This window comes from Neofelis nebulosa, chromosome 13, assembly GCF_028018385.1.
Source record: "Neofelis nebulosa isolate mNeoNeb1 chromosome 13, mNeoNeb1.pri, whole genome shotgun sequence".
Lineage (NCBI taxonomy): Eukaryota > Metazoa > Chordata > Mammalia > Carnivora > Felidae > Neofelis > Neofelis nebulosa.
In genome coordinates, this window is record NC_080794.1 from 791968 (window position 1) to 810831 (window position 18864).

Sequence of the window (18864 nt, forward strand, 5' to 3'; positions counted from 1 at the left end):
GGTTTTATCACAAGTGAGCATTGACTCTTGTGAAATGCTTTTTCTGCACCAATTGGTATGATCGGCTGGCTGACTTTTCTTTTTAGCCTAAATAGAGTAGTGACATTGATTTTCAAATATTGAACCATCCTCTTATCCCTGAAATAAAGCCTACTTGGTCATAGTATATAATTTTATTTAAATTTGTAAATGTAAACATTACTGAATTCAGTTTCCTAGTATTTTGTTAAGGATTCGTGAGAGATATCGTTCTATAGTATGTTTTGTTTTAATACTGCCTTCTTCCGGTTTTGGTGTCACTGTAATCTATGTAAATAAAAATTTTTAATATTTTTATAATACGCAATTATGTATTTAATAATACATACTTAATATATTTTTAAGCTTAAAATATGTATATGTATATAAAACATAACATATTTAATATATAACATTAAATATATAACATTAAAATATTTAAATAAAAATGTATAATAAATCAGGTAATAATAAATATCAGCTTCATAAAATGACTTGGGAAGGATTCCCTTTTCTATTTTCTCAAAGAGGTTATATGGAATTGTGTTCTTTTTTAAATATTTGGTAGAATTCTCTAGTGAAAGCATCTCAGCCTGAATATTCCTTTTTTGTGAGTTTTAAAATTACAGATTCAATTTCGTTAGTCACTGGAGGGCCATTCAAATTGTCTATTTTATGTCGGGTGAGTTGTGGTACTTTGTGTTCTCAAGGAATTGGTCCATCTCATCTAAGCTGTCGAATTAATGTGTATGGAGTTGTTCGTGTTATTCCTTTGTTATCTTTTTGATGTCTGCAGGGTCTCTGGCGACATGCCCTGTATCATCCCTGAGATTGACTATTTGTGTCGTCTTTTTTTCCTTGTTATAGAAATGGATTAAAGATGGCCCTGTATATTGGTCCCTCTGTTGTTTTCTTTCTCCTGGCAAGCTGGGACATCAGTTCAGAGTCTACCAGCACTAACCTCAAATTCTTACACACTCAGTTGCTTAAGATTCAGCCCAAATAAGCATATTTTTAGCCATTTAGAGACTTCCTGCTTTGCGTACCCTGTGAAATTACATGCACCGTCTGCTAACCTTTGACAAACTCAAGGGCTGTGAAGGATCTCAAGCTGCTAGCTGCCCCACCAGACTGCTGGCGACATCATCTAGACACATAAATCCCCTCTCAAATCCCTTCCCCCCCAAAAGTCCCCTTGCCCTATTCCCCTTCTGGGCATCTTGTCTGGAAGTTCTCCTGCTGAGAGGGATATTCCCTCCGATGCAGGCTGTCCAAGTGTGCCCAAAAAAGTTTATTGTGCCGTCTCACAGTCTTGCCTTTTTCCTTGGTCAGACCTCAATTCCTTGAACTCATTACGGTTTTGCCAGTTTATCAATTTTATTGATCTTTTCAAGGAGCCAGCTTTTGTTCGTGGGTTTTCTCTTTTGTTTTCCTATTTTCAGTTTCATTGATTTCTGCTCTTTATTATTTCCTTCCTCCCGCTTGCTTTATTTTGCTCTTCTTTTTCTAGGTTCTTGAGTTAGGGACGTAGATAATTGCTTGTGACTTTCTTTTTTTCCTGATGTGTGCATTTAGCGCTCCAAGTTCACCTCTCGGCACTGCTTTTGCTGTATCCCACAAAGTTTGATAGGATGTGTTTTTTTTTCCATTCGGCCCAATATACTTTTTCAATTTCCCGGGAGACTGCTTTAAATCATAGATTATTTAGAAGTGAATTATTTAGGAGCGCCTGGGTAGCCCAGTGGGTTGAGCGTCCAATTCTTGATTTTGGCTCCGGTCACGATCCCGGAGTTGTGGGGATTGAGCTCCATGTCAGGCTCTGTGCTCAGCATGGAGCCTGCTTAAGATTCTGTCTCTGTCTCCCTTTCTCTCTTTCTTTTCTCTTTCTCTGTCCCTCTTCCCCACTCGAATCCTCTCTTTCTCTCAAATAAAAATTAAATGTTAAAAAAATTTTTTAAAGAAGTGGATTATTTATAAGTATCCAAGTGTTTGGAACTATTCCTACTGTCTTCATCTTGTTGATTTCTAGTTTGATTACGTTGGGGTTGTAGAACACATTGTATGTGATTTCAGTTCGTTTAAATGTGTTGAGGTTTGTTTTACGGCCCAGGATATAGTCTCACTTGATGGGTCCCTGTAGAGAATGTGTGTGCTCCTGTTGGGTGGCATATTCTATAAATGTCAGCTGGGTCCGGTCGGTTTACTGTGTTTTTGTTCTTTATGCTTTGCTGATTTTCTGTCTCGTTCTCTTGGTTGTGAAGAACTCTCAGTGGTGTTGAAGTCTCCAACCATAATTGTGGGTTTCTCTGTTTTTCCTTTAAGTTCTCTCAGTTTTTGCTTGATAAGCTTTTTAGCTCTGTTATATACACATTTAGGATTCCTAGTCTTTTTTTTTTTTTTTTTTTGAGATATAAATGACGTAGCATTGTATTAGTTGAAGGTGTGGATTCCTGCATCTTACTGGTCGATTTATCCTTTTATCGTTACATAGTAACCCTTTTGGTCGTAGGCAGTTTCTTTGCTATGAAGTCTGTTTTACCTGATAATAATATTGCTTTCCTTTGATTAATGTTTGCATGATATGGCTTTTTCTATCCTTTCACCTTCAGCCTGCCTGGGTCATTATAATCAAAGTGAGTTTCTTGTAGACAGCCAATAGTTATGGCATATTTTTAATCTAATCTGCCAATTTTTGTCATTTAATTGCTACATGTATACATTACCCAATTATTGTAATTACTGATATATTAGGACTTATTTTTGCCATTTTTTTATTCTGTTTTTCATTTCTCTTTCCAGTGTTCCTGTGGTTTATGTGAACATTTTTAAGAATTCTTTCTTATTTATGTATACTATTTTTGAGCATCTCTCTTTGTATAGCTTGTTTAGCGGTCGCTCTAAGTATTACATTGTATATACATCTCAGTCTACTGGTGTCACCACTGTATGCATTTGAGGGAAATATAAAAACTTTACCTTCTTTGACATCCCTTTACAGCAACCCACCTTTAACAAAATTGTCTGAAATGTTTTCTGCACTCATATTTAGAATCACATTGGACAGTGCTAATCATTGTTGCTTCAATAGCCAGACATAATTTAGAAAACTCAACAGGACAAGAAGAAAAAGCCTATTGTAGTTATCCATGGTTTTGTGTCCCATGGTCCTCCTTCCTTTGAGGATAGGTCTGTTGCTGACAAATTCTGTAGTGTTCCTGCCCCCCTCCCCAAGAACGTCTCGATTCCCCCCTTCATTCCAGAAGGTCACTTTCACCATATAGAAGATTCTGGGTAGAGAGTTCTGTTCCAGCCCTTGAAAAATATTGTGCCACTTCTTTCTGGCCTCTCTGGTTTTTGATGAAAACTCTGCTGTCATTTGGATTACTTTTTTCCCTATTAGGTAAGCTGTGATTTTCTCTCGCCTGTCATTTTTCTCTGGCTGCTTTCAAGATTTTTTTTCTTTGTCTTTAGCTTGCAGAAGTTTAGTTATGATGTACATTGGCATGGATTTATTTGGATTCATCTTCTCTGTGATTTACTCAGCTTTTCAAATCTGGGTTTATGTCCCTTGCCAGATTGAGAAAGTTTTCAGCCATTGATTCGTTGAGTATCTCTGCAACCTTGTGGTCTTTTTCCTCTCCTTTTCTGACTCCAGTGACACAAATATTAGAGCTTTTTTTTTATAGTCTCAAAGGTCTGTGAGGCTCTACTTATATACTTTTAGTCTATTTTCTCTTTGTTGTTCAGAATTGGATCTTTTCTATCATTTTGTCCAGTTCACCAATTGTTTCCCTGCCCCTTTCCATTTTGCTGTTGAGCCCATCTGCTGAACTATGTATTTCAGTTACTGTATTTTTCAATTCTAAAATTTCTACCTGATGGTTCTTCCTTATATGTTTTATTTCTTTGATAAGACCTTCTCTTTGCTGAAGATTTCTGTTTTTCATTTGTTTAAAGAGCAGTTAATGTGTAAAAGTTTTCTCTCTTGCTAGGTTGCCCTTGCCTAGTCCTATGGCCAGAGAGAGCTGACTTTTGTTTATGTTTTTTATTTAATGTTTATTTTTGAGAGAGAGAGGCAGAGCGTGAACAGGGAAGGAGCAGAGAGAGAGGGAGACACAGAATGTGAAGCAAGCTCCAGGCTTTTAAGTTCTACTGAGCAGGAGGAATAGGGAAAAGTCTCCTATTCTATCTCTTGGAAGCAAAAGTCTACCGTGGCATTGAGTATAATATTGCGTGCATTGAATTCTACATTAGACAGTTTTTGGTTTTGTGCTCCTTCCTTCAATACTGTGAAGGTATTACCTCATTGCCTTCTCCTGTTTGGGGTAAGGAACTTAGTTTCTTTATAGGGAGTTTTTCCATTCTTTCTGATCGCCTTTATAGTGTTTGTCTGTAGTTTCACTATGGTAATGAGGTGTTTAAGTGTGGATTTACTCTCCCTGACAGTCCCGTTTCTGGGCCGCTACTGCTTTTTTTCTGTTTCTTCTCTGTTCCAAGCGTCTAGAATTTTCCTTTCTTTCCTGAAAACTCCGCTGTGCATTTTTGGGGGGGGGGGGGGAGCGGGAATGTGATATATTTTATCCAGCATTTCTAGATGGTGACACAAAAGGGTTTTCCAGCAAAAGGGTTTTCCACTAAAGTATGAATACTTAACCTGTTTGAGCTACAAGACAGAGTATAAAGAGTTTTTGGAGGAGCTTTTACATCTGGAGACTACATATCTTTTGTCCAGCAAGGTGCAGCTCAGTGGATATGTTATCCTTTTGCCTTTTGGAGCTATGGGACAATCCGGGTAGCAGTTACCATAGTAAAGTACATTTAGCAAAATTTCCAAAGGAGAAGAAAACAGTGGAACAAGAGTCAAGCCAAAGTCTATGTTTAGCTGTACGAGTTTTTGTTCCAGGAGCACGTGGATTTGTGATCCTCATTTTTCTGTGTAGACGTAAAACATAAACATTTCAATTTGCGTATACAAATTCTTTTCTTTTTCAGTACTTACTGTTGCCTGCATATTGGCAGCATCTTTATTTAGCCCTCACCCTTTTCTGTTTCTAACTTATAGGGTTGACTCTCGAACGACACAGGGGCAAAGGGTGCCAACCCTTTGGACAGTTGAAAACCTTCATATAAATTTGACCACTCAAAAACCTAACTGCTAATATCCTCCTATTGACGGGGAGCCTTACTAATAACATAAAATACCAGTTGACACGTATTTTCTATACTGTATGTGTTATATATCACGTTCTTATGATTAGGCAAGCTAGAGAAAAGAAAATGCTACTAAGAATATCACAAGGAAGAGAAAATACGTTTACAGTACCGTACTGTTAAAAAAGATCCACACGTAAGTGGACACACTCAGTTGTTCAAAGGTCAACTGCACAATGATCGGGCTTTATATCTTAAGTAGAAGAAGATATTGAACAAGATTGAAAGATTCCAGTGTTTTCATTTTAACCTGGCAATCTTAACCATCTTCCCTTCGACGTCTTAGGTTATAGAAGCCGTTTGATGAAAATGATTAGATTTGGCATGTTTTAGTGTGTGTGTGTGTGTGTGTGTGTGTGGTAGAATTACGTAAGATTTGCCATTCCCCCCATTTTTAAGTCTGCAGTTCATTTGCATTTAGCACGTTCACATTGGTGTACAACCGTTACCACAGTCTGTCTCCAGAACTTTGTCATCTTTCCAAACTGATGCTCGTTTCCATTAAACAACACCTCCTCGTTTCCCCTCTTCCCCAGCCGCTGGCAGCCACGGTTCTACTGTCTGTCTCGGAGTCTGATTACTCTAGGTACGTTATAGAAACGGAATCATACAGTATTTCTCCTGTCGTGACTGGATTGTTTCCCTTAGCATAATGTCTTTGAGGTCCATCCGTGTTGTGACATGTGTCAGAATTTCCTCACTTTCAAGCCTGAGTAATATCCCGCTGTTTGTATGCACCATATTTTGTTTGTCCATTTATTTATAAATAATGCTTCTTTTGGACTACTCCGAATAATGCTGCCGTGAACCTGAATGTACATGCTTTCAAAACACACAACGAGAAGCATAAAACTTGTTCTTTTTAAGCGCCGACAATTCTGATAGCACTATCCACTAAGCTCATTGCCTGTAACCTTGTGGAAATCGTGAGAGGTTGAATCGGCTTAATCTGGGAGTGATGATGAATATAGGTCTTAAGAAACAGGGCTAGGCTAAGCTTCAGCAAAGAAATGGGCTGTGTGAGCTTCCTTGGGGGAAAGAGGGAGCCAGGGCTCGGAGCGCTTGGTCTGGGTTTGGAAAAGATGTATGGAGGCAACACTTTCAGAGGTGCAAACCGGGGAACCTGCAGTACAGACTCATCAGGGCCACGCAATGAGTCCAGCAGCATGGGGGCTAGCGGTCGATGGGTTCTGATCAAAGTGGGAGGGCTCGGGGTGGGAGGGGTCCTCTGCAGCACCTGGGCTCTGCATAACTCAAGTTCTTTGCTAACAGCAAAAGCAAAATGGATTATTAAGGCATCGTGGGGCTACCGATGCCACATCATACTGATTAAATAACAAATTGCACTGGAGAGTCTTCATTTCCATTTCATGTAAAATAATGTCCCAAATTAAACATATTACTCTGTGTAAAGAAGAAATGAGAAATTCTTTCTACGCTGAATGAGACAAATTTCACACTTGGAATGCTGACTCAAACTTGGCTCAAGCTGTCCTTCCCACAAGTTACAGATAAGGGGATAGAAGCAAGACCACAAAAATCCGCAAGGGCGGGGGGAAGCGTACCTATTTTTTTTTATCTTTTTAAAAAATTTTTTTGGGGCGCCTGGGTGGCGCAGTCGGTTAAGCCTCCGACTTCAGCCAGGTCACGATCTCGCGGTCCGTGAGTTCGAGCCCCGCGTCAGGCTCTGGGCTGATGGCTCGGAGCCTGGAGCCTGTTTCCGATTCTGTGTCTCCCTCTCTCTCTGCCCCTCCCCCGTTCATGCTCTGTCTCTCTCTGTCCCAAAAATAAATAAAAAACGTTGAAAAAAAAAATTAAAAAAATTTTTTTAATGTTTTTATTTTATTTTTTTTTAATTTTTTTTTAATGTTTTTTATTTATTTTTGGGACAGAGAGAGACAGAGCATGAACGGGGGAGGGGCAGAGAGAGAGGGAGACACAGAATCGGAAACAGGCTCCAGGCTCCGAGCCATCGGCCCAGAGACTGACACGGGGCTCGAACTCACGGACCGCGAGATCGTGACCTGGCTGAAGTCGGATGCTTAACCGACTGCGCCACCCAGGTGCCCCTGTTTTTATTTTATTTTTGAGAGAGGGACAGAGTGCGAGTGGGGGAGGGACAGAGAGAGGAGGAGACAGAATCCGAAGCAGGCTCCACGCTCCGAGCTGTCAGCGCAAAGCCCGACACGGGGCTCGAACCCACAGAGTGCGAGATCACGACCTGAGCCGAAGTCAGACGCCCAACTGACTGAGCCACCCAGGCACCTCTGGAAAGCATACCTATTTTTAAAAGGAAAGGAGTGAACTTCTCAAAGTTTCCCAGGGTTTTCCTTTTGTACAGAAACACTTGAAATTTCTAGGCTATTTTTTCTTGTCACTGCTTATGCGTATTTCTTAGAATAGTGACTCGCAAAGGGACAAATTTTATACATTACAAGAACAGTCGCCAGACTTCCAACATGAAAGGAAGTTGTCCCAGGAGCACAGTTTGGGAAACCACTGAATTGGCATGTAAGCCAAATATCCAAGAGGTGAAAAGGTAAGTTGACACATGTATTGTTGTTTTCACAGGGTAGTTACCTCTCTTTTTTGTTAACAAGTCAGGTCTTACTTTTTTTTTTTAATCATAGTCTAAGAATAAACATAGCACGTTTTAAAGGTTTTTTTCATAGTCTCTTTTTGTTTTTCAGATTTTTTGTTTAAGTTCTTGGTTATTGGAAATGCAGGAACTGGCAAGTCTTGCTTGCTTCATCAGTTTATAGAAAAAAAATGTAAGTGACATCAAATGGTCAGTGTTTCGTGCATGTCTTTTTCTGAGAGTGCTCCCTTGCTCAGATTTGTTTGTAGTAAAACTTGTGAATATATTTCAGCAAAGAGTTATAGTTTAAAATATGTTAAAATAACGTTAAAAGTTTATGTCGTATTAAGCTTTCAGCAACATGCCTGTGGTTTTCGTCAAGTTATTTCAGTTTCATGATGGCTCATCATTCAGTATATTATCATACCATCCATTTTCCCACATACTCAGATACATTCCAGATACTGAGATACAACATGGTGAAGCGGAAGGCAAAGGAGGAATGTCATTCCCTGACAGGGAGCCAGCCGCCCAAAAAGCCCTAGCGGCACATTGTAGATAAGCCAGTCATGTGGGGTCCTCGGCAGCCTTGTACTACAGTGAAGGCAGCTGTTGTCCTCAGTTCCGTTTCGCAGGTAAAAGGCGCAGGTTTAGAGAAGTGGGTGTGTGCTCTTGGGACGGTCATCCCACCACCTTGGGAGGGTAGTTGATTAGACTCAAGCCCGGACCTTTTGGCCACAGACCCATCTTTTTGCCATTGACTTGGCGCTCTTTTGGTAAGGGAGGTTGGATTTTTTACTCCGAGATATTGTAAAAGACTTGGTTAGACCTAGAGACCCTGAAAATAAACAGTGCTCTTAGAGCCATGGAAAGAATGGTGGGGAAAGACCTGTTTCGCGGCAGGTGGGTAAAGGCACGGAAGCAGAATTAACTGCCCTTGCTGAAGTCGGGGTGGGTAAAATGGGCAAAGAGACGGCAGAGGGTATCCAGGCAAAGAGCTTTGAGGAGTAAAACTGTAGAAGTGTATTCTGCTATTTCCATTTTCAATCTCCAAGGACTTGTTGGAACCTCTGTCGAGTGACACGGCCCCAGCATGGATTAGTCACAGAGCCAGTCCTTACCGAGTGGAACACATATTCCCCCCCTGGGGGCCCAGGTCCCCTCACAGGTTGCCAAGACTGCATTGTAGCATCTCAGAAGAGAAGGCCCCCAGGACATTGGGCCCAGTGCCCACCTGCTTATTAATCCTTGTGTCCTCTCTCTGTGGCGAGCTCTCCCTTGATCGTCCTCCCCTTAAGGCCTCGCCACAGAGACCGGTACCTGTGTGGTGTTTTAGTCCGCGTGGTCTAGAGCATCACGGGAAAGGTTTCACTTTATTCCTCTTGTGGCCATGTTGTAATCAGGATGCCCTCCGACCTTAGCCATCACCCTTTGAGCCTTTTACTCCGAGGTTTCTCGGTAGCTTGAATTCTAGAACGTCCACACTCGCTCCGCACTGTCTGGGACAGGCCTGTGTGGTCAGTATGAACCTGTTTTGTGCACCCGCACGCGCGCGCGCACACACACACACACACACACACACACACACACACCAGGAAACTCAGCACCCCGTCACGTGGCATCCCTGACTTTGGCCCTACGGCTGTAAAGTGGAAGCCAGTCACGGGCCGTGGAGCCATCCTCGGTGTTCATCACCACAGCAGTGTTCCTTCACAGACCGCTTACTCGGGGTGGGCTTAGCAAGCTGCTTATTTTGCCCGCCTCCTGGCACAGAGAGTATTGACTTCTCCAACAAGTTCACTCCAAGTTATTGCCACACAGTACTAAAATCCACGATAATACGCATAGAGGCTTTGGGTTTGGGGTTTGTTTGTTTTTGTTTTTGTTTTTGTTTTATCTTTTCCTCTTTTTCCCTTCATCTCTGGTGTCCATCAAGTTTCTTTTGGGGGCTACGGTGTTTTTCCTCCCCTTTGATTTCTTTGGAATATTTATCCATTCAAATAGTGGGAATTCTCACCTCTTCATTACTGACTGAGGTGCAGAGGGCCGTAAGCCCTTTCGGGGGGCACCCGGGTATTTTATGCAGTCACCATTTGTGAGTGCCCTCCCCATGGACGGGTACATGTGGTTCTCATGTGGTGTAGCCATTTCCAAGCCTAGACTTTAAAATGTATGGTTTGTTTTGGGGGTCTTGCAAAAGAGCCTTATCGCCTCCTTCAGAAGAGGAAGTGTGTGTGTGTTCTGTTTAAAACAGTGAGTGCTTCGTATCAACTGACTGTTGGAAAAATGAAAGGCTACAGTAAATTACATTTCCGTTCACTTTAGCCCTTGATTTCACTTGTTTAAATCTGTAAGCCTGTTTCCTTAATGTTCTAAAATTAAATATCTTGTTCTTTTTCTTTTTCAGTCAAAGATGACTCAAATCATACAATAGGAGTGGAGTTTGGTTCAAAGATAATAAATGTTGGTGGTAAATATGTAAAGTTACAGATATGGGATACAGCAGGCCAAGAACGATTCAGGTAGCTTTCTCTCTAACTTAACAAAAATATTTGAAAATTGGATTTGAAATAACCAATTATAGCCTTTTAATATGTGTAGTTGTCTTCTCCCCTACACAGATTTCAGAACCTTCACCTCTGGAAGCTTAAAGAGCAGCTTCTTGTCTTAAAGGACTGTTTTCTCCAGGTGGCATTGACTTGCTAAAGAACGCGTTAGAATCTCTTTTGAGCGAACACATCCTAATGTAGAGGCTGAGTTATTCTTTGGGACTAGCGAGTACATTTGGAGGATGTGACATTGTGTATTCTGCAGTATACTTTGAGATTAAAATTAAGGCAAAGTAATAGCACAACAATTTCTTCTCTATCTTCCACTTTTAAAGGAGAATTTTTAAAAACCTCTTTTGCGGTTTTATTTTGTTTTACATTAACTAGCACGTCCTGACGGCTGGTATACGTTCCACCAAATATTCTCTCCTGCACATTTTTATTACACTATAGTCATAACTGATGTTTGAAATTATGACCCCAGATCACTGCATAGGAGGTTACATGTTTAATAGTCTGTAACTACTAAAGCAAGAAAGTAGATTGATATTTTAGGTGTGTTTTTTGAACAGATACACAAAGTCAAAACAGAACGGATATTCACGGTCTTAAAATTCAGTTAAGTAAAACTCACTCTCACTATAAGCATTTCATTTCATTAAAGTCAGGAGTATATTATATTTTAAATGTTCAATAATTGTTTGCTTCAGAAATATTGAAACCATTTTTAATCATGATCATTCTTCTGGAACCACTGATCAAACACACAGACTTGTGTTTTCTCAGCCCCAAACCCTCACCGGAATGACTATAAAATAACAGAAATGGCATTAACTCGCAAACACCCAGAAAGGGAGGGTACGTGATTAGTGGATGGTGACTGACTAAAAGCTACATCTGAGTGCCCATAATGGGGGAGGCCAGGGAGCTGGAGGCCACGTCCTCCTGCTGAGTCCCAAGAAAGGTCAGGATTTGGAAGCTTCAGGTTCTATAGGAGGGAGGTTTAAAGTGTTTCTGTATGTGTGCGCACACACACACACACACACGATGAGAAGTTCAGTCTCTGAGTTAAAGCAGGATCTAGACGCGAAGTCATAAGGCGCAGCAGAGGACAGGGACGAGGGAAGGACTGAAAAGAAGGAAATCGGTGAAAGTCTGCGAACCCTCGCCCTCTTCTCCCACCTCTTCCCTGGCTGCTGGCCGCCAGGTGCGTATTCAGGAGAAACAATTTTTCTCTGCAGAAGAATGAGTAGCCCCAAAGGAAAGGCCTAAATATAATAACATGCTGGCGTCTCCAATGAAATAGCCCAATGTCTGTGATTTTTCTACTGAAGAAATGAGATTTCAGATGTATCGGGCCCGCCTTAGACCAAATGCAAATGAATGGGGCAAAAAATCCCAACTGGCGTGCATGTCGTGTGAAATTTCAGAGGACAAAGAGGCAGTGGAGACACAAAAAGATCCCCAGAAGAAAAACACAGTCACATTAAAGGAGCAGAAATGGGGATTGCATTTCACCATTCAACAGCAGCATGCAGAAGCCAGAAGATACGGAAGCCTCACCTTGCCAACTCAACATGAAAAATCCCATTCCGACCTTCGAAACTTAGCCAAACTATCAACCAAGTGTGATAGATAATAAAGTCAGAAGACCTTCAGATATTCAAGAGTAGGGGAAACAAAGGTTATCTTTCACACACTCTTTCTTAGAAACTTCGGGAGGGTACGCTTCATCAATACAAAGAAGTAAACCCTGAAAGAGGACGGTGAAGCACCGCAGGCCGGTCGGTGGCAGGCAAGGGTGCTCCCTGGGAGGAAGAGGAGACGGAGGGAAGGGGGTGGGAGGTTATGAGTGTGCTAGATTCTTATCAAAGCAGGAAAGCAGTAAGCCCTGAAACTCACAAGTCGAATAGTTTCATAAGCATCTTACAGAAAGATGAAAGCAAATGCCGGAGAAAGGAAACGAAGATCCGTGAAAGTAGGGACGTTTGTGCGTTTCTTTGTTGCTTCTCCAAAGCCCTGAGGAGAAGATAGCACGTAGGCGTTCAACATGTATTCTGTTAGTGACTTCATTTAGGAAAAAAGTCAAGTGCAAGGGAAGGAACTCGCCTTGGGAGTGGGGCTCCCAGGAAGAGTGAGGCGGGAGACAGCGGAGTTTCGTGTTGAGACTTTCAGCACTATTTCCTTTTCAAACTACGTACCTGTATTACTCTGCTTTAAATGACTTTTGAGAAACATTAACTGCCTCAAAAAAAGTACTCTTAAATGCTTATATTTGTATACTTGAATAATTTGTTAGACACCACATGTCAAAATACCGTGTTTTAAAGTGAATGACGTGGCCGATATAATTCAGTTTATCTTGAGGAAAACTCTTACCCCTTTCTCTGGAAACTAGATGTCTGCTAGTTTCTGGAAACTAAAATAGAAAAGAGTTGCCTCCGCGTATGTGGAGAAGAGGCCTCCCTCCAGTCCGAGAGGCGGCCCCAGGAAGCACTCACAATGCGGCCCTTCCCACGCTGCACCTGTCCGCCAGATCTCCAAGCATATGCCCTGCAGAGCACGGTCTACGGGTAGAAAGGAGAAGCCTCAAGCTATCTGTGTGCCTTTGGAGTTTAAGAGCCGAAAAATACATTCAAAAATAGCTGCCCTTTTCAAAGTATCAAACTAATCATGAGTCATCTTGTTTGTTTTTGATAAGTTCCCCAGTTTCCTTTTTGCCCTAAAGATAGGGACTGTTCTGTGATGTGTATTTTCGGACACCAAACGGGGGGTTTTCCACACCTGTTCTCCAGTTTTCCGATACCAACTCAGTGTCCAACAATTCAACTCCAATTCTGACTCTCTCTGGAGTTAGCATCCGACCCCACAGGCTAAGGGGTCCCACGGACCTGCTGCCACTTCATACACTAGTCCTAAATTAGGTGCCCAAGCCATCCTCCCTTCTGCCCAGCAAAATACAAATTCACAGGTTCCCACAACACATCCCCCAGGTTCAGTAATTTGTTAGAACAGCTCACAGAACTTAGGAAAGCACTGCATTCACTGTCACCAGTTTATTATAAAGGATACAACCCAGGAACAGCCAAGAGATGCATTGGGCAGTGTATGTGGGAACCGGGTGCTGAGCTCCCAGGCCCTCTCTGGGTGCTCTGCCCTCTCTGCCCCTGCAAGTGATCATGAACTCGGAAGCGCTCTGAACCCTATCATTTAGGGGTTCTTACGGAGGTGTCGGTAGGTGGACACGGTTGATTCAATCATCGACCGTTGGCAGTTGAGGTCCATTTCCAGCGTCTGAGCACAGGAAGCCTTGTAGGTGTTGACGAGGAATTTGGCTGCTCAGGAAAATGGACCAAGGGGCACAAGTGGCAGTGGGGACACGCGTGGTAGTGGGTGACTGCAGGGATCCAGGCGGAGACCGGTGGTTTGGGTTAGGATGGCCCTGGTGAAGCTGGAAGAACATGGACGACACAGGAGACGGCAGTTAGCGAGCCAAGACCTGACTGGTGGGTCCAGTGTGGAGAAGGTTGAGGATAAAAGCAGAGTTTTCTGGCTGATAAACAGAGGGGCGGTGGCGTTCCCCACCCCCCAAACCAGAACGGACGTGGCGGGTAGGAGCCAAGACGTCCTGTCTTGTAAATGTTAAGTGTGACGTGTTCATTAGGCGGTCACGAGGGGGCATTGGGGCAGCAGCCGGATCTTCCAGAAGTAGCCCGAGCCGCAGATTACTCTCGGGTCAAGGTGTGACTAGAAGAGAGAACCCGGGACTGAGCCCCAGCTCCGAGGAACTCTGGTACAAACAGGGCAGGCTGGCTCGCGAGAGTGTGACCCCGAGCTGGAGGAGGAGAAGCGGCCAGTGAGGGAGGAGAGGGGGGCGGCTGGTTCAGGGAGGGGTGAGGCGGGGTGGAGGGATGAGGACCCAGAAATGCCGCCGGACTCGGAGACACAGAGGAGCGGACACGGACGCCAGGGCAGTGGTGAAGAGAAGGAAACAGCTGCTGGGGACAACTGCTTTGGAGGAATTGGGGTGCAGAGAGGAACAAACAGCGGGACGGTAGCCGAAAGGACTGTGCCGCACGTCTTGCCGTTCAAGATGGGACGTAGCGGGGCACATTTTATGTTGCTGATGGGGGGTGGAATCGAACAGAGAAGGAGAGGCTGATACTACTGGGGAGAAAGCGTGTTACTGAGAGAAAATAATCCTGAGGACCGTGAGAACGGATAAGATGTGTCAGAGGCACTCAGTTGGCATAGGCGAAGCGGCCTTTCCTTGTTAGGAGCGGGGAGGGGAAAAGAAGGTGAGTACGGGGGCGGTGGGGGCAGTGGCTTCCCGGTTGGAAGATGTAGTGGATTCCCACCCGAGGACTTCCCTTTTCCCGGGAAAAGAGGGCGGCAGCTACGCAGGGCCATGGAGAAGGCCTGAAACTCCCCAGAGGAAGCAGGGCAGGAGTGCTGGGTGCTGAGCGCCCGCCTAGGGGTTCTGATGGCTCCCTAAGACGCTTTGCCCCTCCTTGTAAGTTCAGAGCCGATCTTGGGTGCTGGGGGAGAGCTTCATCTACCTGTTAGGAAATGTCATCGTTGTCTCAGCTGCACGTCCCCCCACCTCCCCAGCGTTTCTGTGACGTGATTTCAGACAGGCGAGCCCGTCGTGCGCTCGCTCAGATGTCTGCATCATTTCTGTTTTAATGCAACACCTGTCCCCCCGTGGTGGTCTGCAAAGCAAAAATAGGTGACAGTGTTCAGTGGGAGAGGATCTTGATTGGCCGGAAGTAAGAGTAGTGTAACTCTTTCAGGTCTGTGACGAGAAGTTATTACAGAGGTGCCGCGGGAGCACTCCTCGTCTACGACATCACCAGGTAACGTGACCCCCTCCCCCAATCCCCACCCCTGGTGGAAGAGGCAGCCCTGCTCCCCGGAGCCTGGTCTTGCCAAAGCGCACCTGCGTGCAGTGTGTGCTTTGTGCCTGGGCTTCTGGAATCCCCTCGGCCCCTTCATCCGGGGCTTTAGAGGTGTCTGAGCCAGCCGCTGCCGCCCCTTTGCCACGTAAGGAAATGCATCAGTGAGGTTTTAGATAAAGCATCCCCAGCGGTTCATTATGTTTCTTAGCTTGATGCTTTGACACATTCCTCAAGGTTCCCAAAGTGAACGTTTAGGTGTGGTAAATTATGAGAAGTCATCGATGTCGATGAAAGGTGAGGGCCCAGGCTCTGGGCTCTGACCGCCCGGGTTCGCATGCAGCTCCGGGCGGCTAGCTGGGTGGTCCTCGGGGAGGGTGCCGTAGCGTCTGGACTTCAATGTCCTGGTCCGTTACAGGGAGCGCTGATAGTTGCATAAGACTTGGGAGGTTTGCAGCTGGTTAAATCGGTTGGTGTTAAGGCCCTTGGCACATCATAAGGATCTGAGTGCACTGTCACCCACATATCACGAATTAAATTAGAAATTTGGTTCCTTGGTCTCACTTGCCCCATCTCGAGGGCTCAGTAGCCTCTTGGGACTGGTGGCTGCTGAATTGGACGGTACAGATTATAGAACATTCTTGTCCTTGCAGAAGTCCCATCAGACAGCACTGATCTCAGTGTGTGCCGGCACCACCTTAACGTTTATTTTTGACACAGAGAGAGACAGAGCATGAACGGGGGAGGGTCAGAGAGAGGGAGACACAGAATCCGAAACAGGCTCCAGGCTCTGAGCCGTCAGCACAGAGCCCGACGCGGGGCTCGAACTCACGGACCGCGCGATCGTGACCTGAGCCGAAGTCGGCCGCTTCACCGACTGCGCCACCCAGGCGCCCCCGGCACCACCTTAAAAATGTCATCTATACCCTATCATCTGGCAGCTCTTTCCGGTAGGAACTTGCCCAAAGAGTGTCACCTTGCTGCTGTGACACCCAGTCTGTGTGTTCGGAAGGAGGCACACTGGCAATGAGGTGGCAGCTCCTGGCCCGGCCCTGCCGCACTCGCTCAGGCAGTGAAAGGCTCGGCTTGCCAACTGCAGAGTCGTCAGGCTAAGTAATCTGCCCGCAGGGCAGACGTGTCCCTGAATGTATCAGGACAGAAGACGGCAGATGGCGGAGCTGGCCCTGGAGTCCGACGGACCCAGTCAAGTCCTGGCTCCGCCACTGGCTACTTGTGTGACTTTGGGCAACTTAATTAATCTCTCCGGGCCTCAGGTTTCTCATGGGAAAGGGAGGTAGAGTTTATGCACACAGTCTTTATAAAGAATGTGATAAACTCCTACAAAGTACGAGCATGCCGCACGGACCTGCTACATGATAAGCTACCTGTTAGAACTTGCTTCCCCACGGTGCACACAACTGAGCCTAGAGCTAAGAGCTCAATAAATATTAGCAAAATGAATAAAGGAACTTCTGTTTCCTTTTGCACCGATTGGGCAAAAACAAATAGCAGAGTATCTGACTTGCTGTCGCCGTTTTTCTGGAAGAAAAACAAACAAACCCTATGGCGAGGTGTGTAATTGAGCGTTCAGGTTACCTGAGTAACCTTAAAGGTTGTTGACCTTACCCTGACATGTTTAAAAGCAGTGTGAGTAGTGTGAATGATTGGAAAGAGTTGCTAGTTTTATAAAAAACATGTATTATTTTCACAATCTTATATTATGCAGCCGAGAAACCTACAATGCGCTTACTAATTGGTTAACAGATGCCAGAATGCTAGCGAGTCAGAACATTGTGATCATCCTCTGTGGGAACAAGAAGGACCTGGACGCAGATCGTGAAGTTACTTTCTTAGAAGCCTCCAGATTTGCTCAAGAAAATGGCAAGTGACCTTTTACTTAATACTACCGCTTTTCAAATGGGCGGATCCGGGGGTAACAACATTGCTTTGGGTTTACCGTATCTACTGAAATTTTAGGATTAAGCCGTACTTAAGAAATGTGAGATTTCCTGTTGTTTTTTAGTAAATTTAGACTTACTTAACCTATTTTCACTGTATTCTGCCCACCAGGTTACGATGAGGATAAAAGCAAATGTGCAAATACTGTGTAATGACCTTTCAGTCCAAGGTCTTTGAACAGCCCAGGCTTTGGTCTAAAGTGAAATTTATAATATTAATTTTTAAAGGCCCTAATCAGGTGATGTCCTGTCCTTTTTTTTTTCCCCCTCTAATGTAATTTGGGGCTAAGTTGGTAAAATGTTAGATCTAAATAGAAGAGGAAGCAGTGGAAGAGATACTAGGCTTATTGGCTTTATTTTAGTTACATTAAATTAAAGTCATTTGGTTCTAGATGCCTTTGAAACCTCTATGATTTTCCGTACAGAACACCAGAGAGCGACACATAAAATTAATGGTTGCTTATAGATCACAAAACGATCAGAATTTAGACATTTTAAATAATTTTTAGAACCAGTCAAGAACTAAAATATCCTAGCGCCAATTGTCCCTTGGAGTCTAGGACTACCAAATTATACTCTTACAGATTGGTGTTGTGCTAAGAAAATAAGCATGGGAGAAGAACCTAAGCCATCGTGAGTTTGGAAAGAAACCATTTAGGGGCGCCTGGGTGGCGCAGTCGGTTGAGCGTCCGACTTCAGCCAGGTCACGATCTCGCGGTCCGTGAGTTCGAGCCCCGCGTCAGGCTCTGGGCTGATGGCTCGGAGCCTGGAGCCTGTTTCCGACTCTGTGTCTCCCTCTCTCTCTGCCCCTCCCCTGTTCACGCTCTGTCTCTCTCTGTCCCAGAAATAAATAAAAAACGTTGAAAAAAAAAAAAAATTTAAAAAAAAAAAAAAAAGAAACCATTTAGAAATACAGAAGCAAGGCGAGCCGGCCTCCCCACTGGGGTAGTAAGCGCCCCGGTGGATACGAAGAGTATTAATTCATAGAAGGCCTCTTCGCCGTCAGAATGACAAGCTGCCGTGTAGTCCCTTCCAAAATGAAAAACCTTTCGGTTGTATCCATGGTGACATGAAGAATATTTGGAGGATCTCCATCTCGTGTCGACAGCTGGGCCTTCTCTAGCAGCCTGCTTCCTTACCAAACGCTGGAGCTCGCACAGTCTCTCCAGTAGACTTAAGTCCTAACACAATGTGTCTCCCGCTTTTCAGGAAAGCGTAGATGTCTTCTAACATTTAAAAAGCCGTATTTACATTTATTGATTTTATTTGCAGAAATATGTGGTTCCTAAGTAATAAATTCCTTTTTTGCCTGCTGTTCGAAGAGAATTCTGAACAGGCTGTCCGTTATTGAATTGTGATCGTCCTCTAAACATGGCTTCGTGTTTTGTTTGATGTCACTTTTAGAGCTGATGTTCTTGGAAACAAGTGCACTAACGGGGGAGAATGTGGAAGAGGCCTTTGTACAATGTGCAAGAAAAATACTTAACAAAATTGAATCAGGTAAAAAGTTTTCCATCAATAAACTTTTCTTCAGCGTATTTTACTGTCTAGCCCAGTAGTATCACCTTTCAGTTTTCCAGGAGTGATTTAGTTTAGGAGTGTTCTCTCTACATCCGCCAACCTAAAATTGCCACTTACGGTTTTGAAGGCGTTGT

General features: G+C 44.0%; 1 protein-coding gene across 2 annotated transcripts in view; it reads left to right on the forward strand.

Annotated features, from left to right (window-relative positions):
- Positions 1-18864, forward strand: part of RAB4A (RAB4A, member RAS oncogene family) — a 46686-nt gene that overhangs the window by 17700 nt on the left and 10122 nt on the right. For both annotated transcript variants that reach the window (XM_058696080.1, XM_058696079.1), the window contains exons 2-6: positions 7920-8000; positions 10215-10329; positions 15150-15212; positions 16978-17132; positions 18614-18709. In XM_058696080.1, the coding sequence (XP_058552063.1) occupies positions 7920-8000; positions 10215-10329; positions 15150-15212; positions 16978-17132; positions 18614-18709 (510 nt within the window). The remainder of the gene's footprint in view (positions 1-7919; positions 8001-10214; positions 10330-15149; positions 15213-16977; positions 17133-18613; positions 18710-18864) is intronic.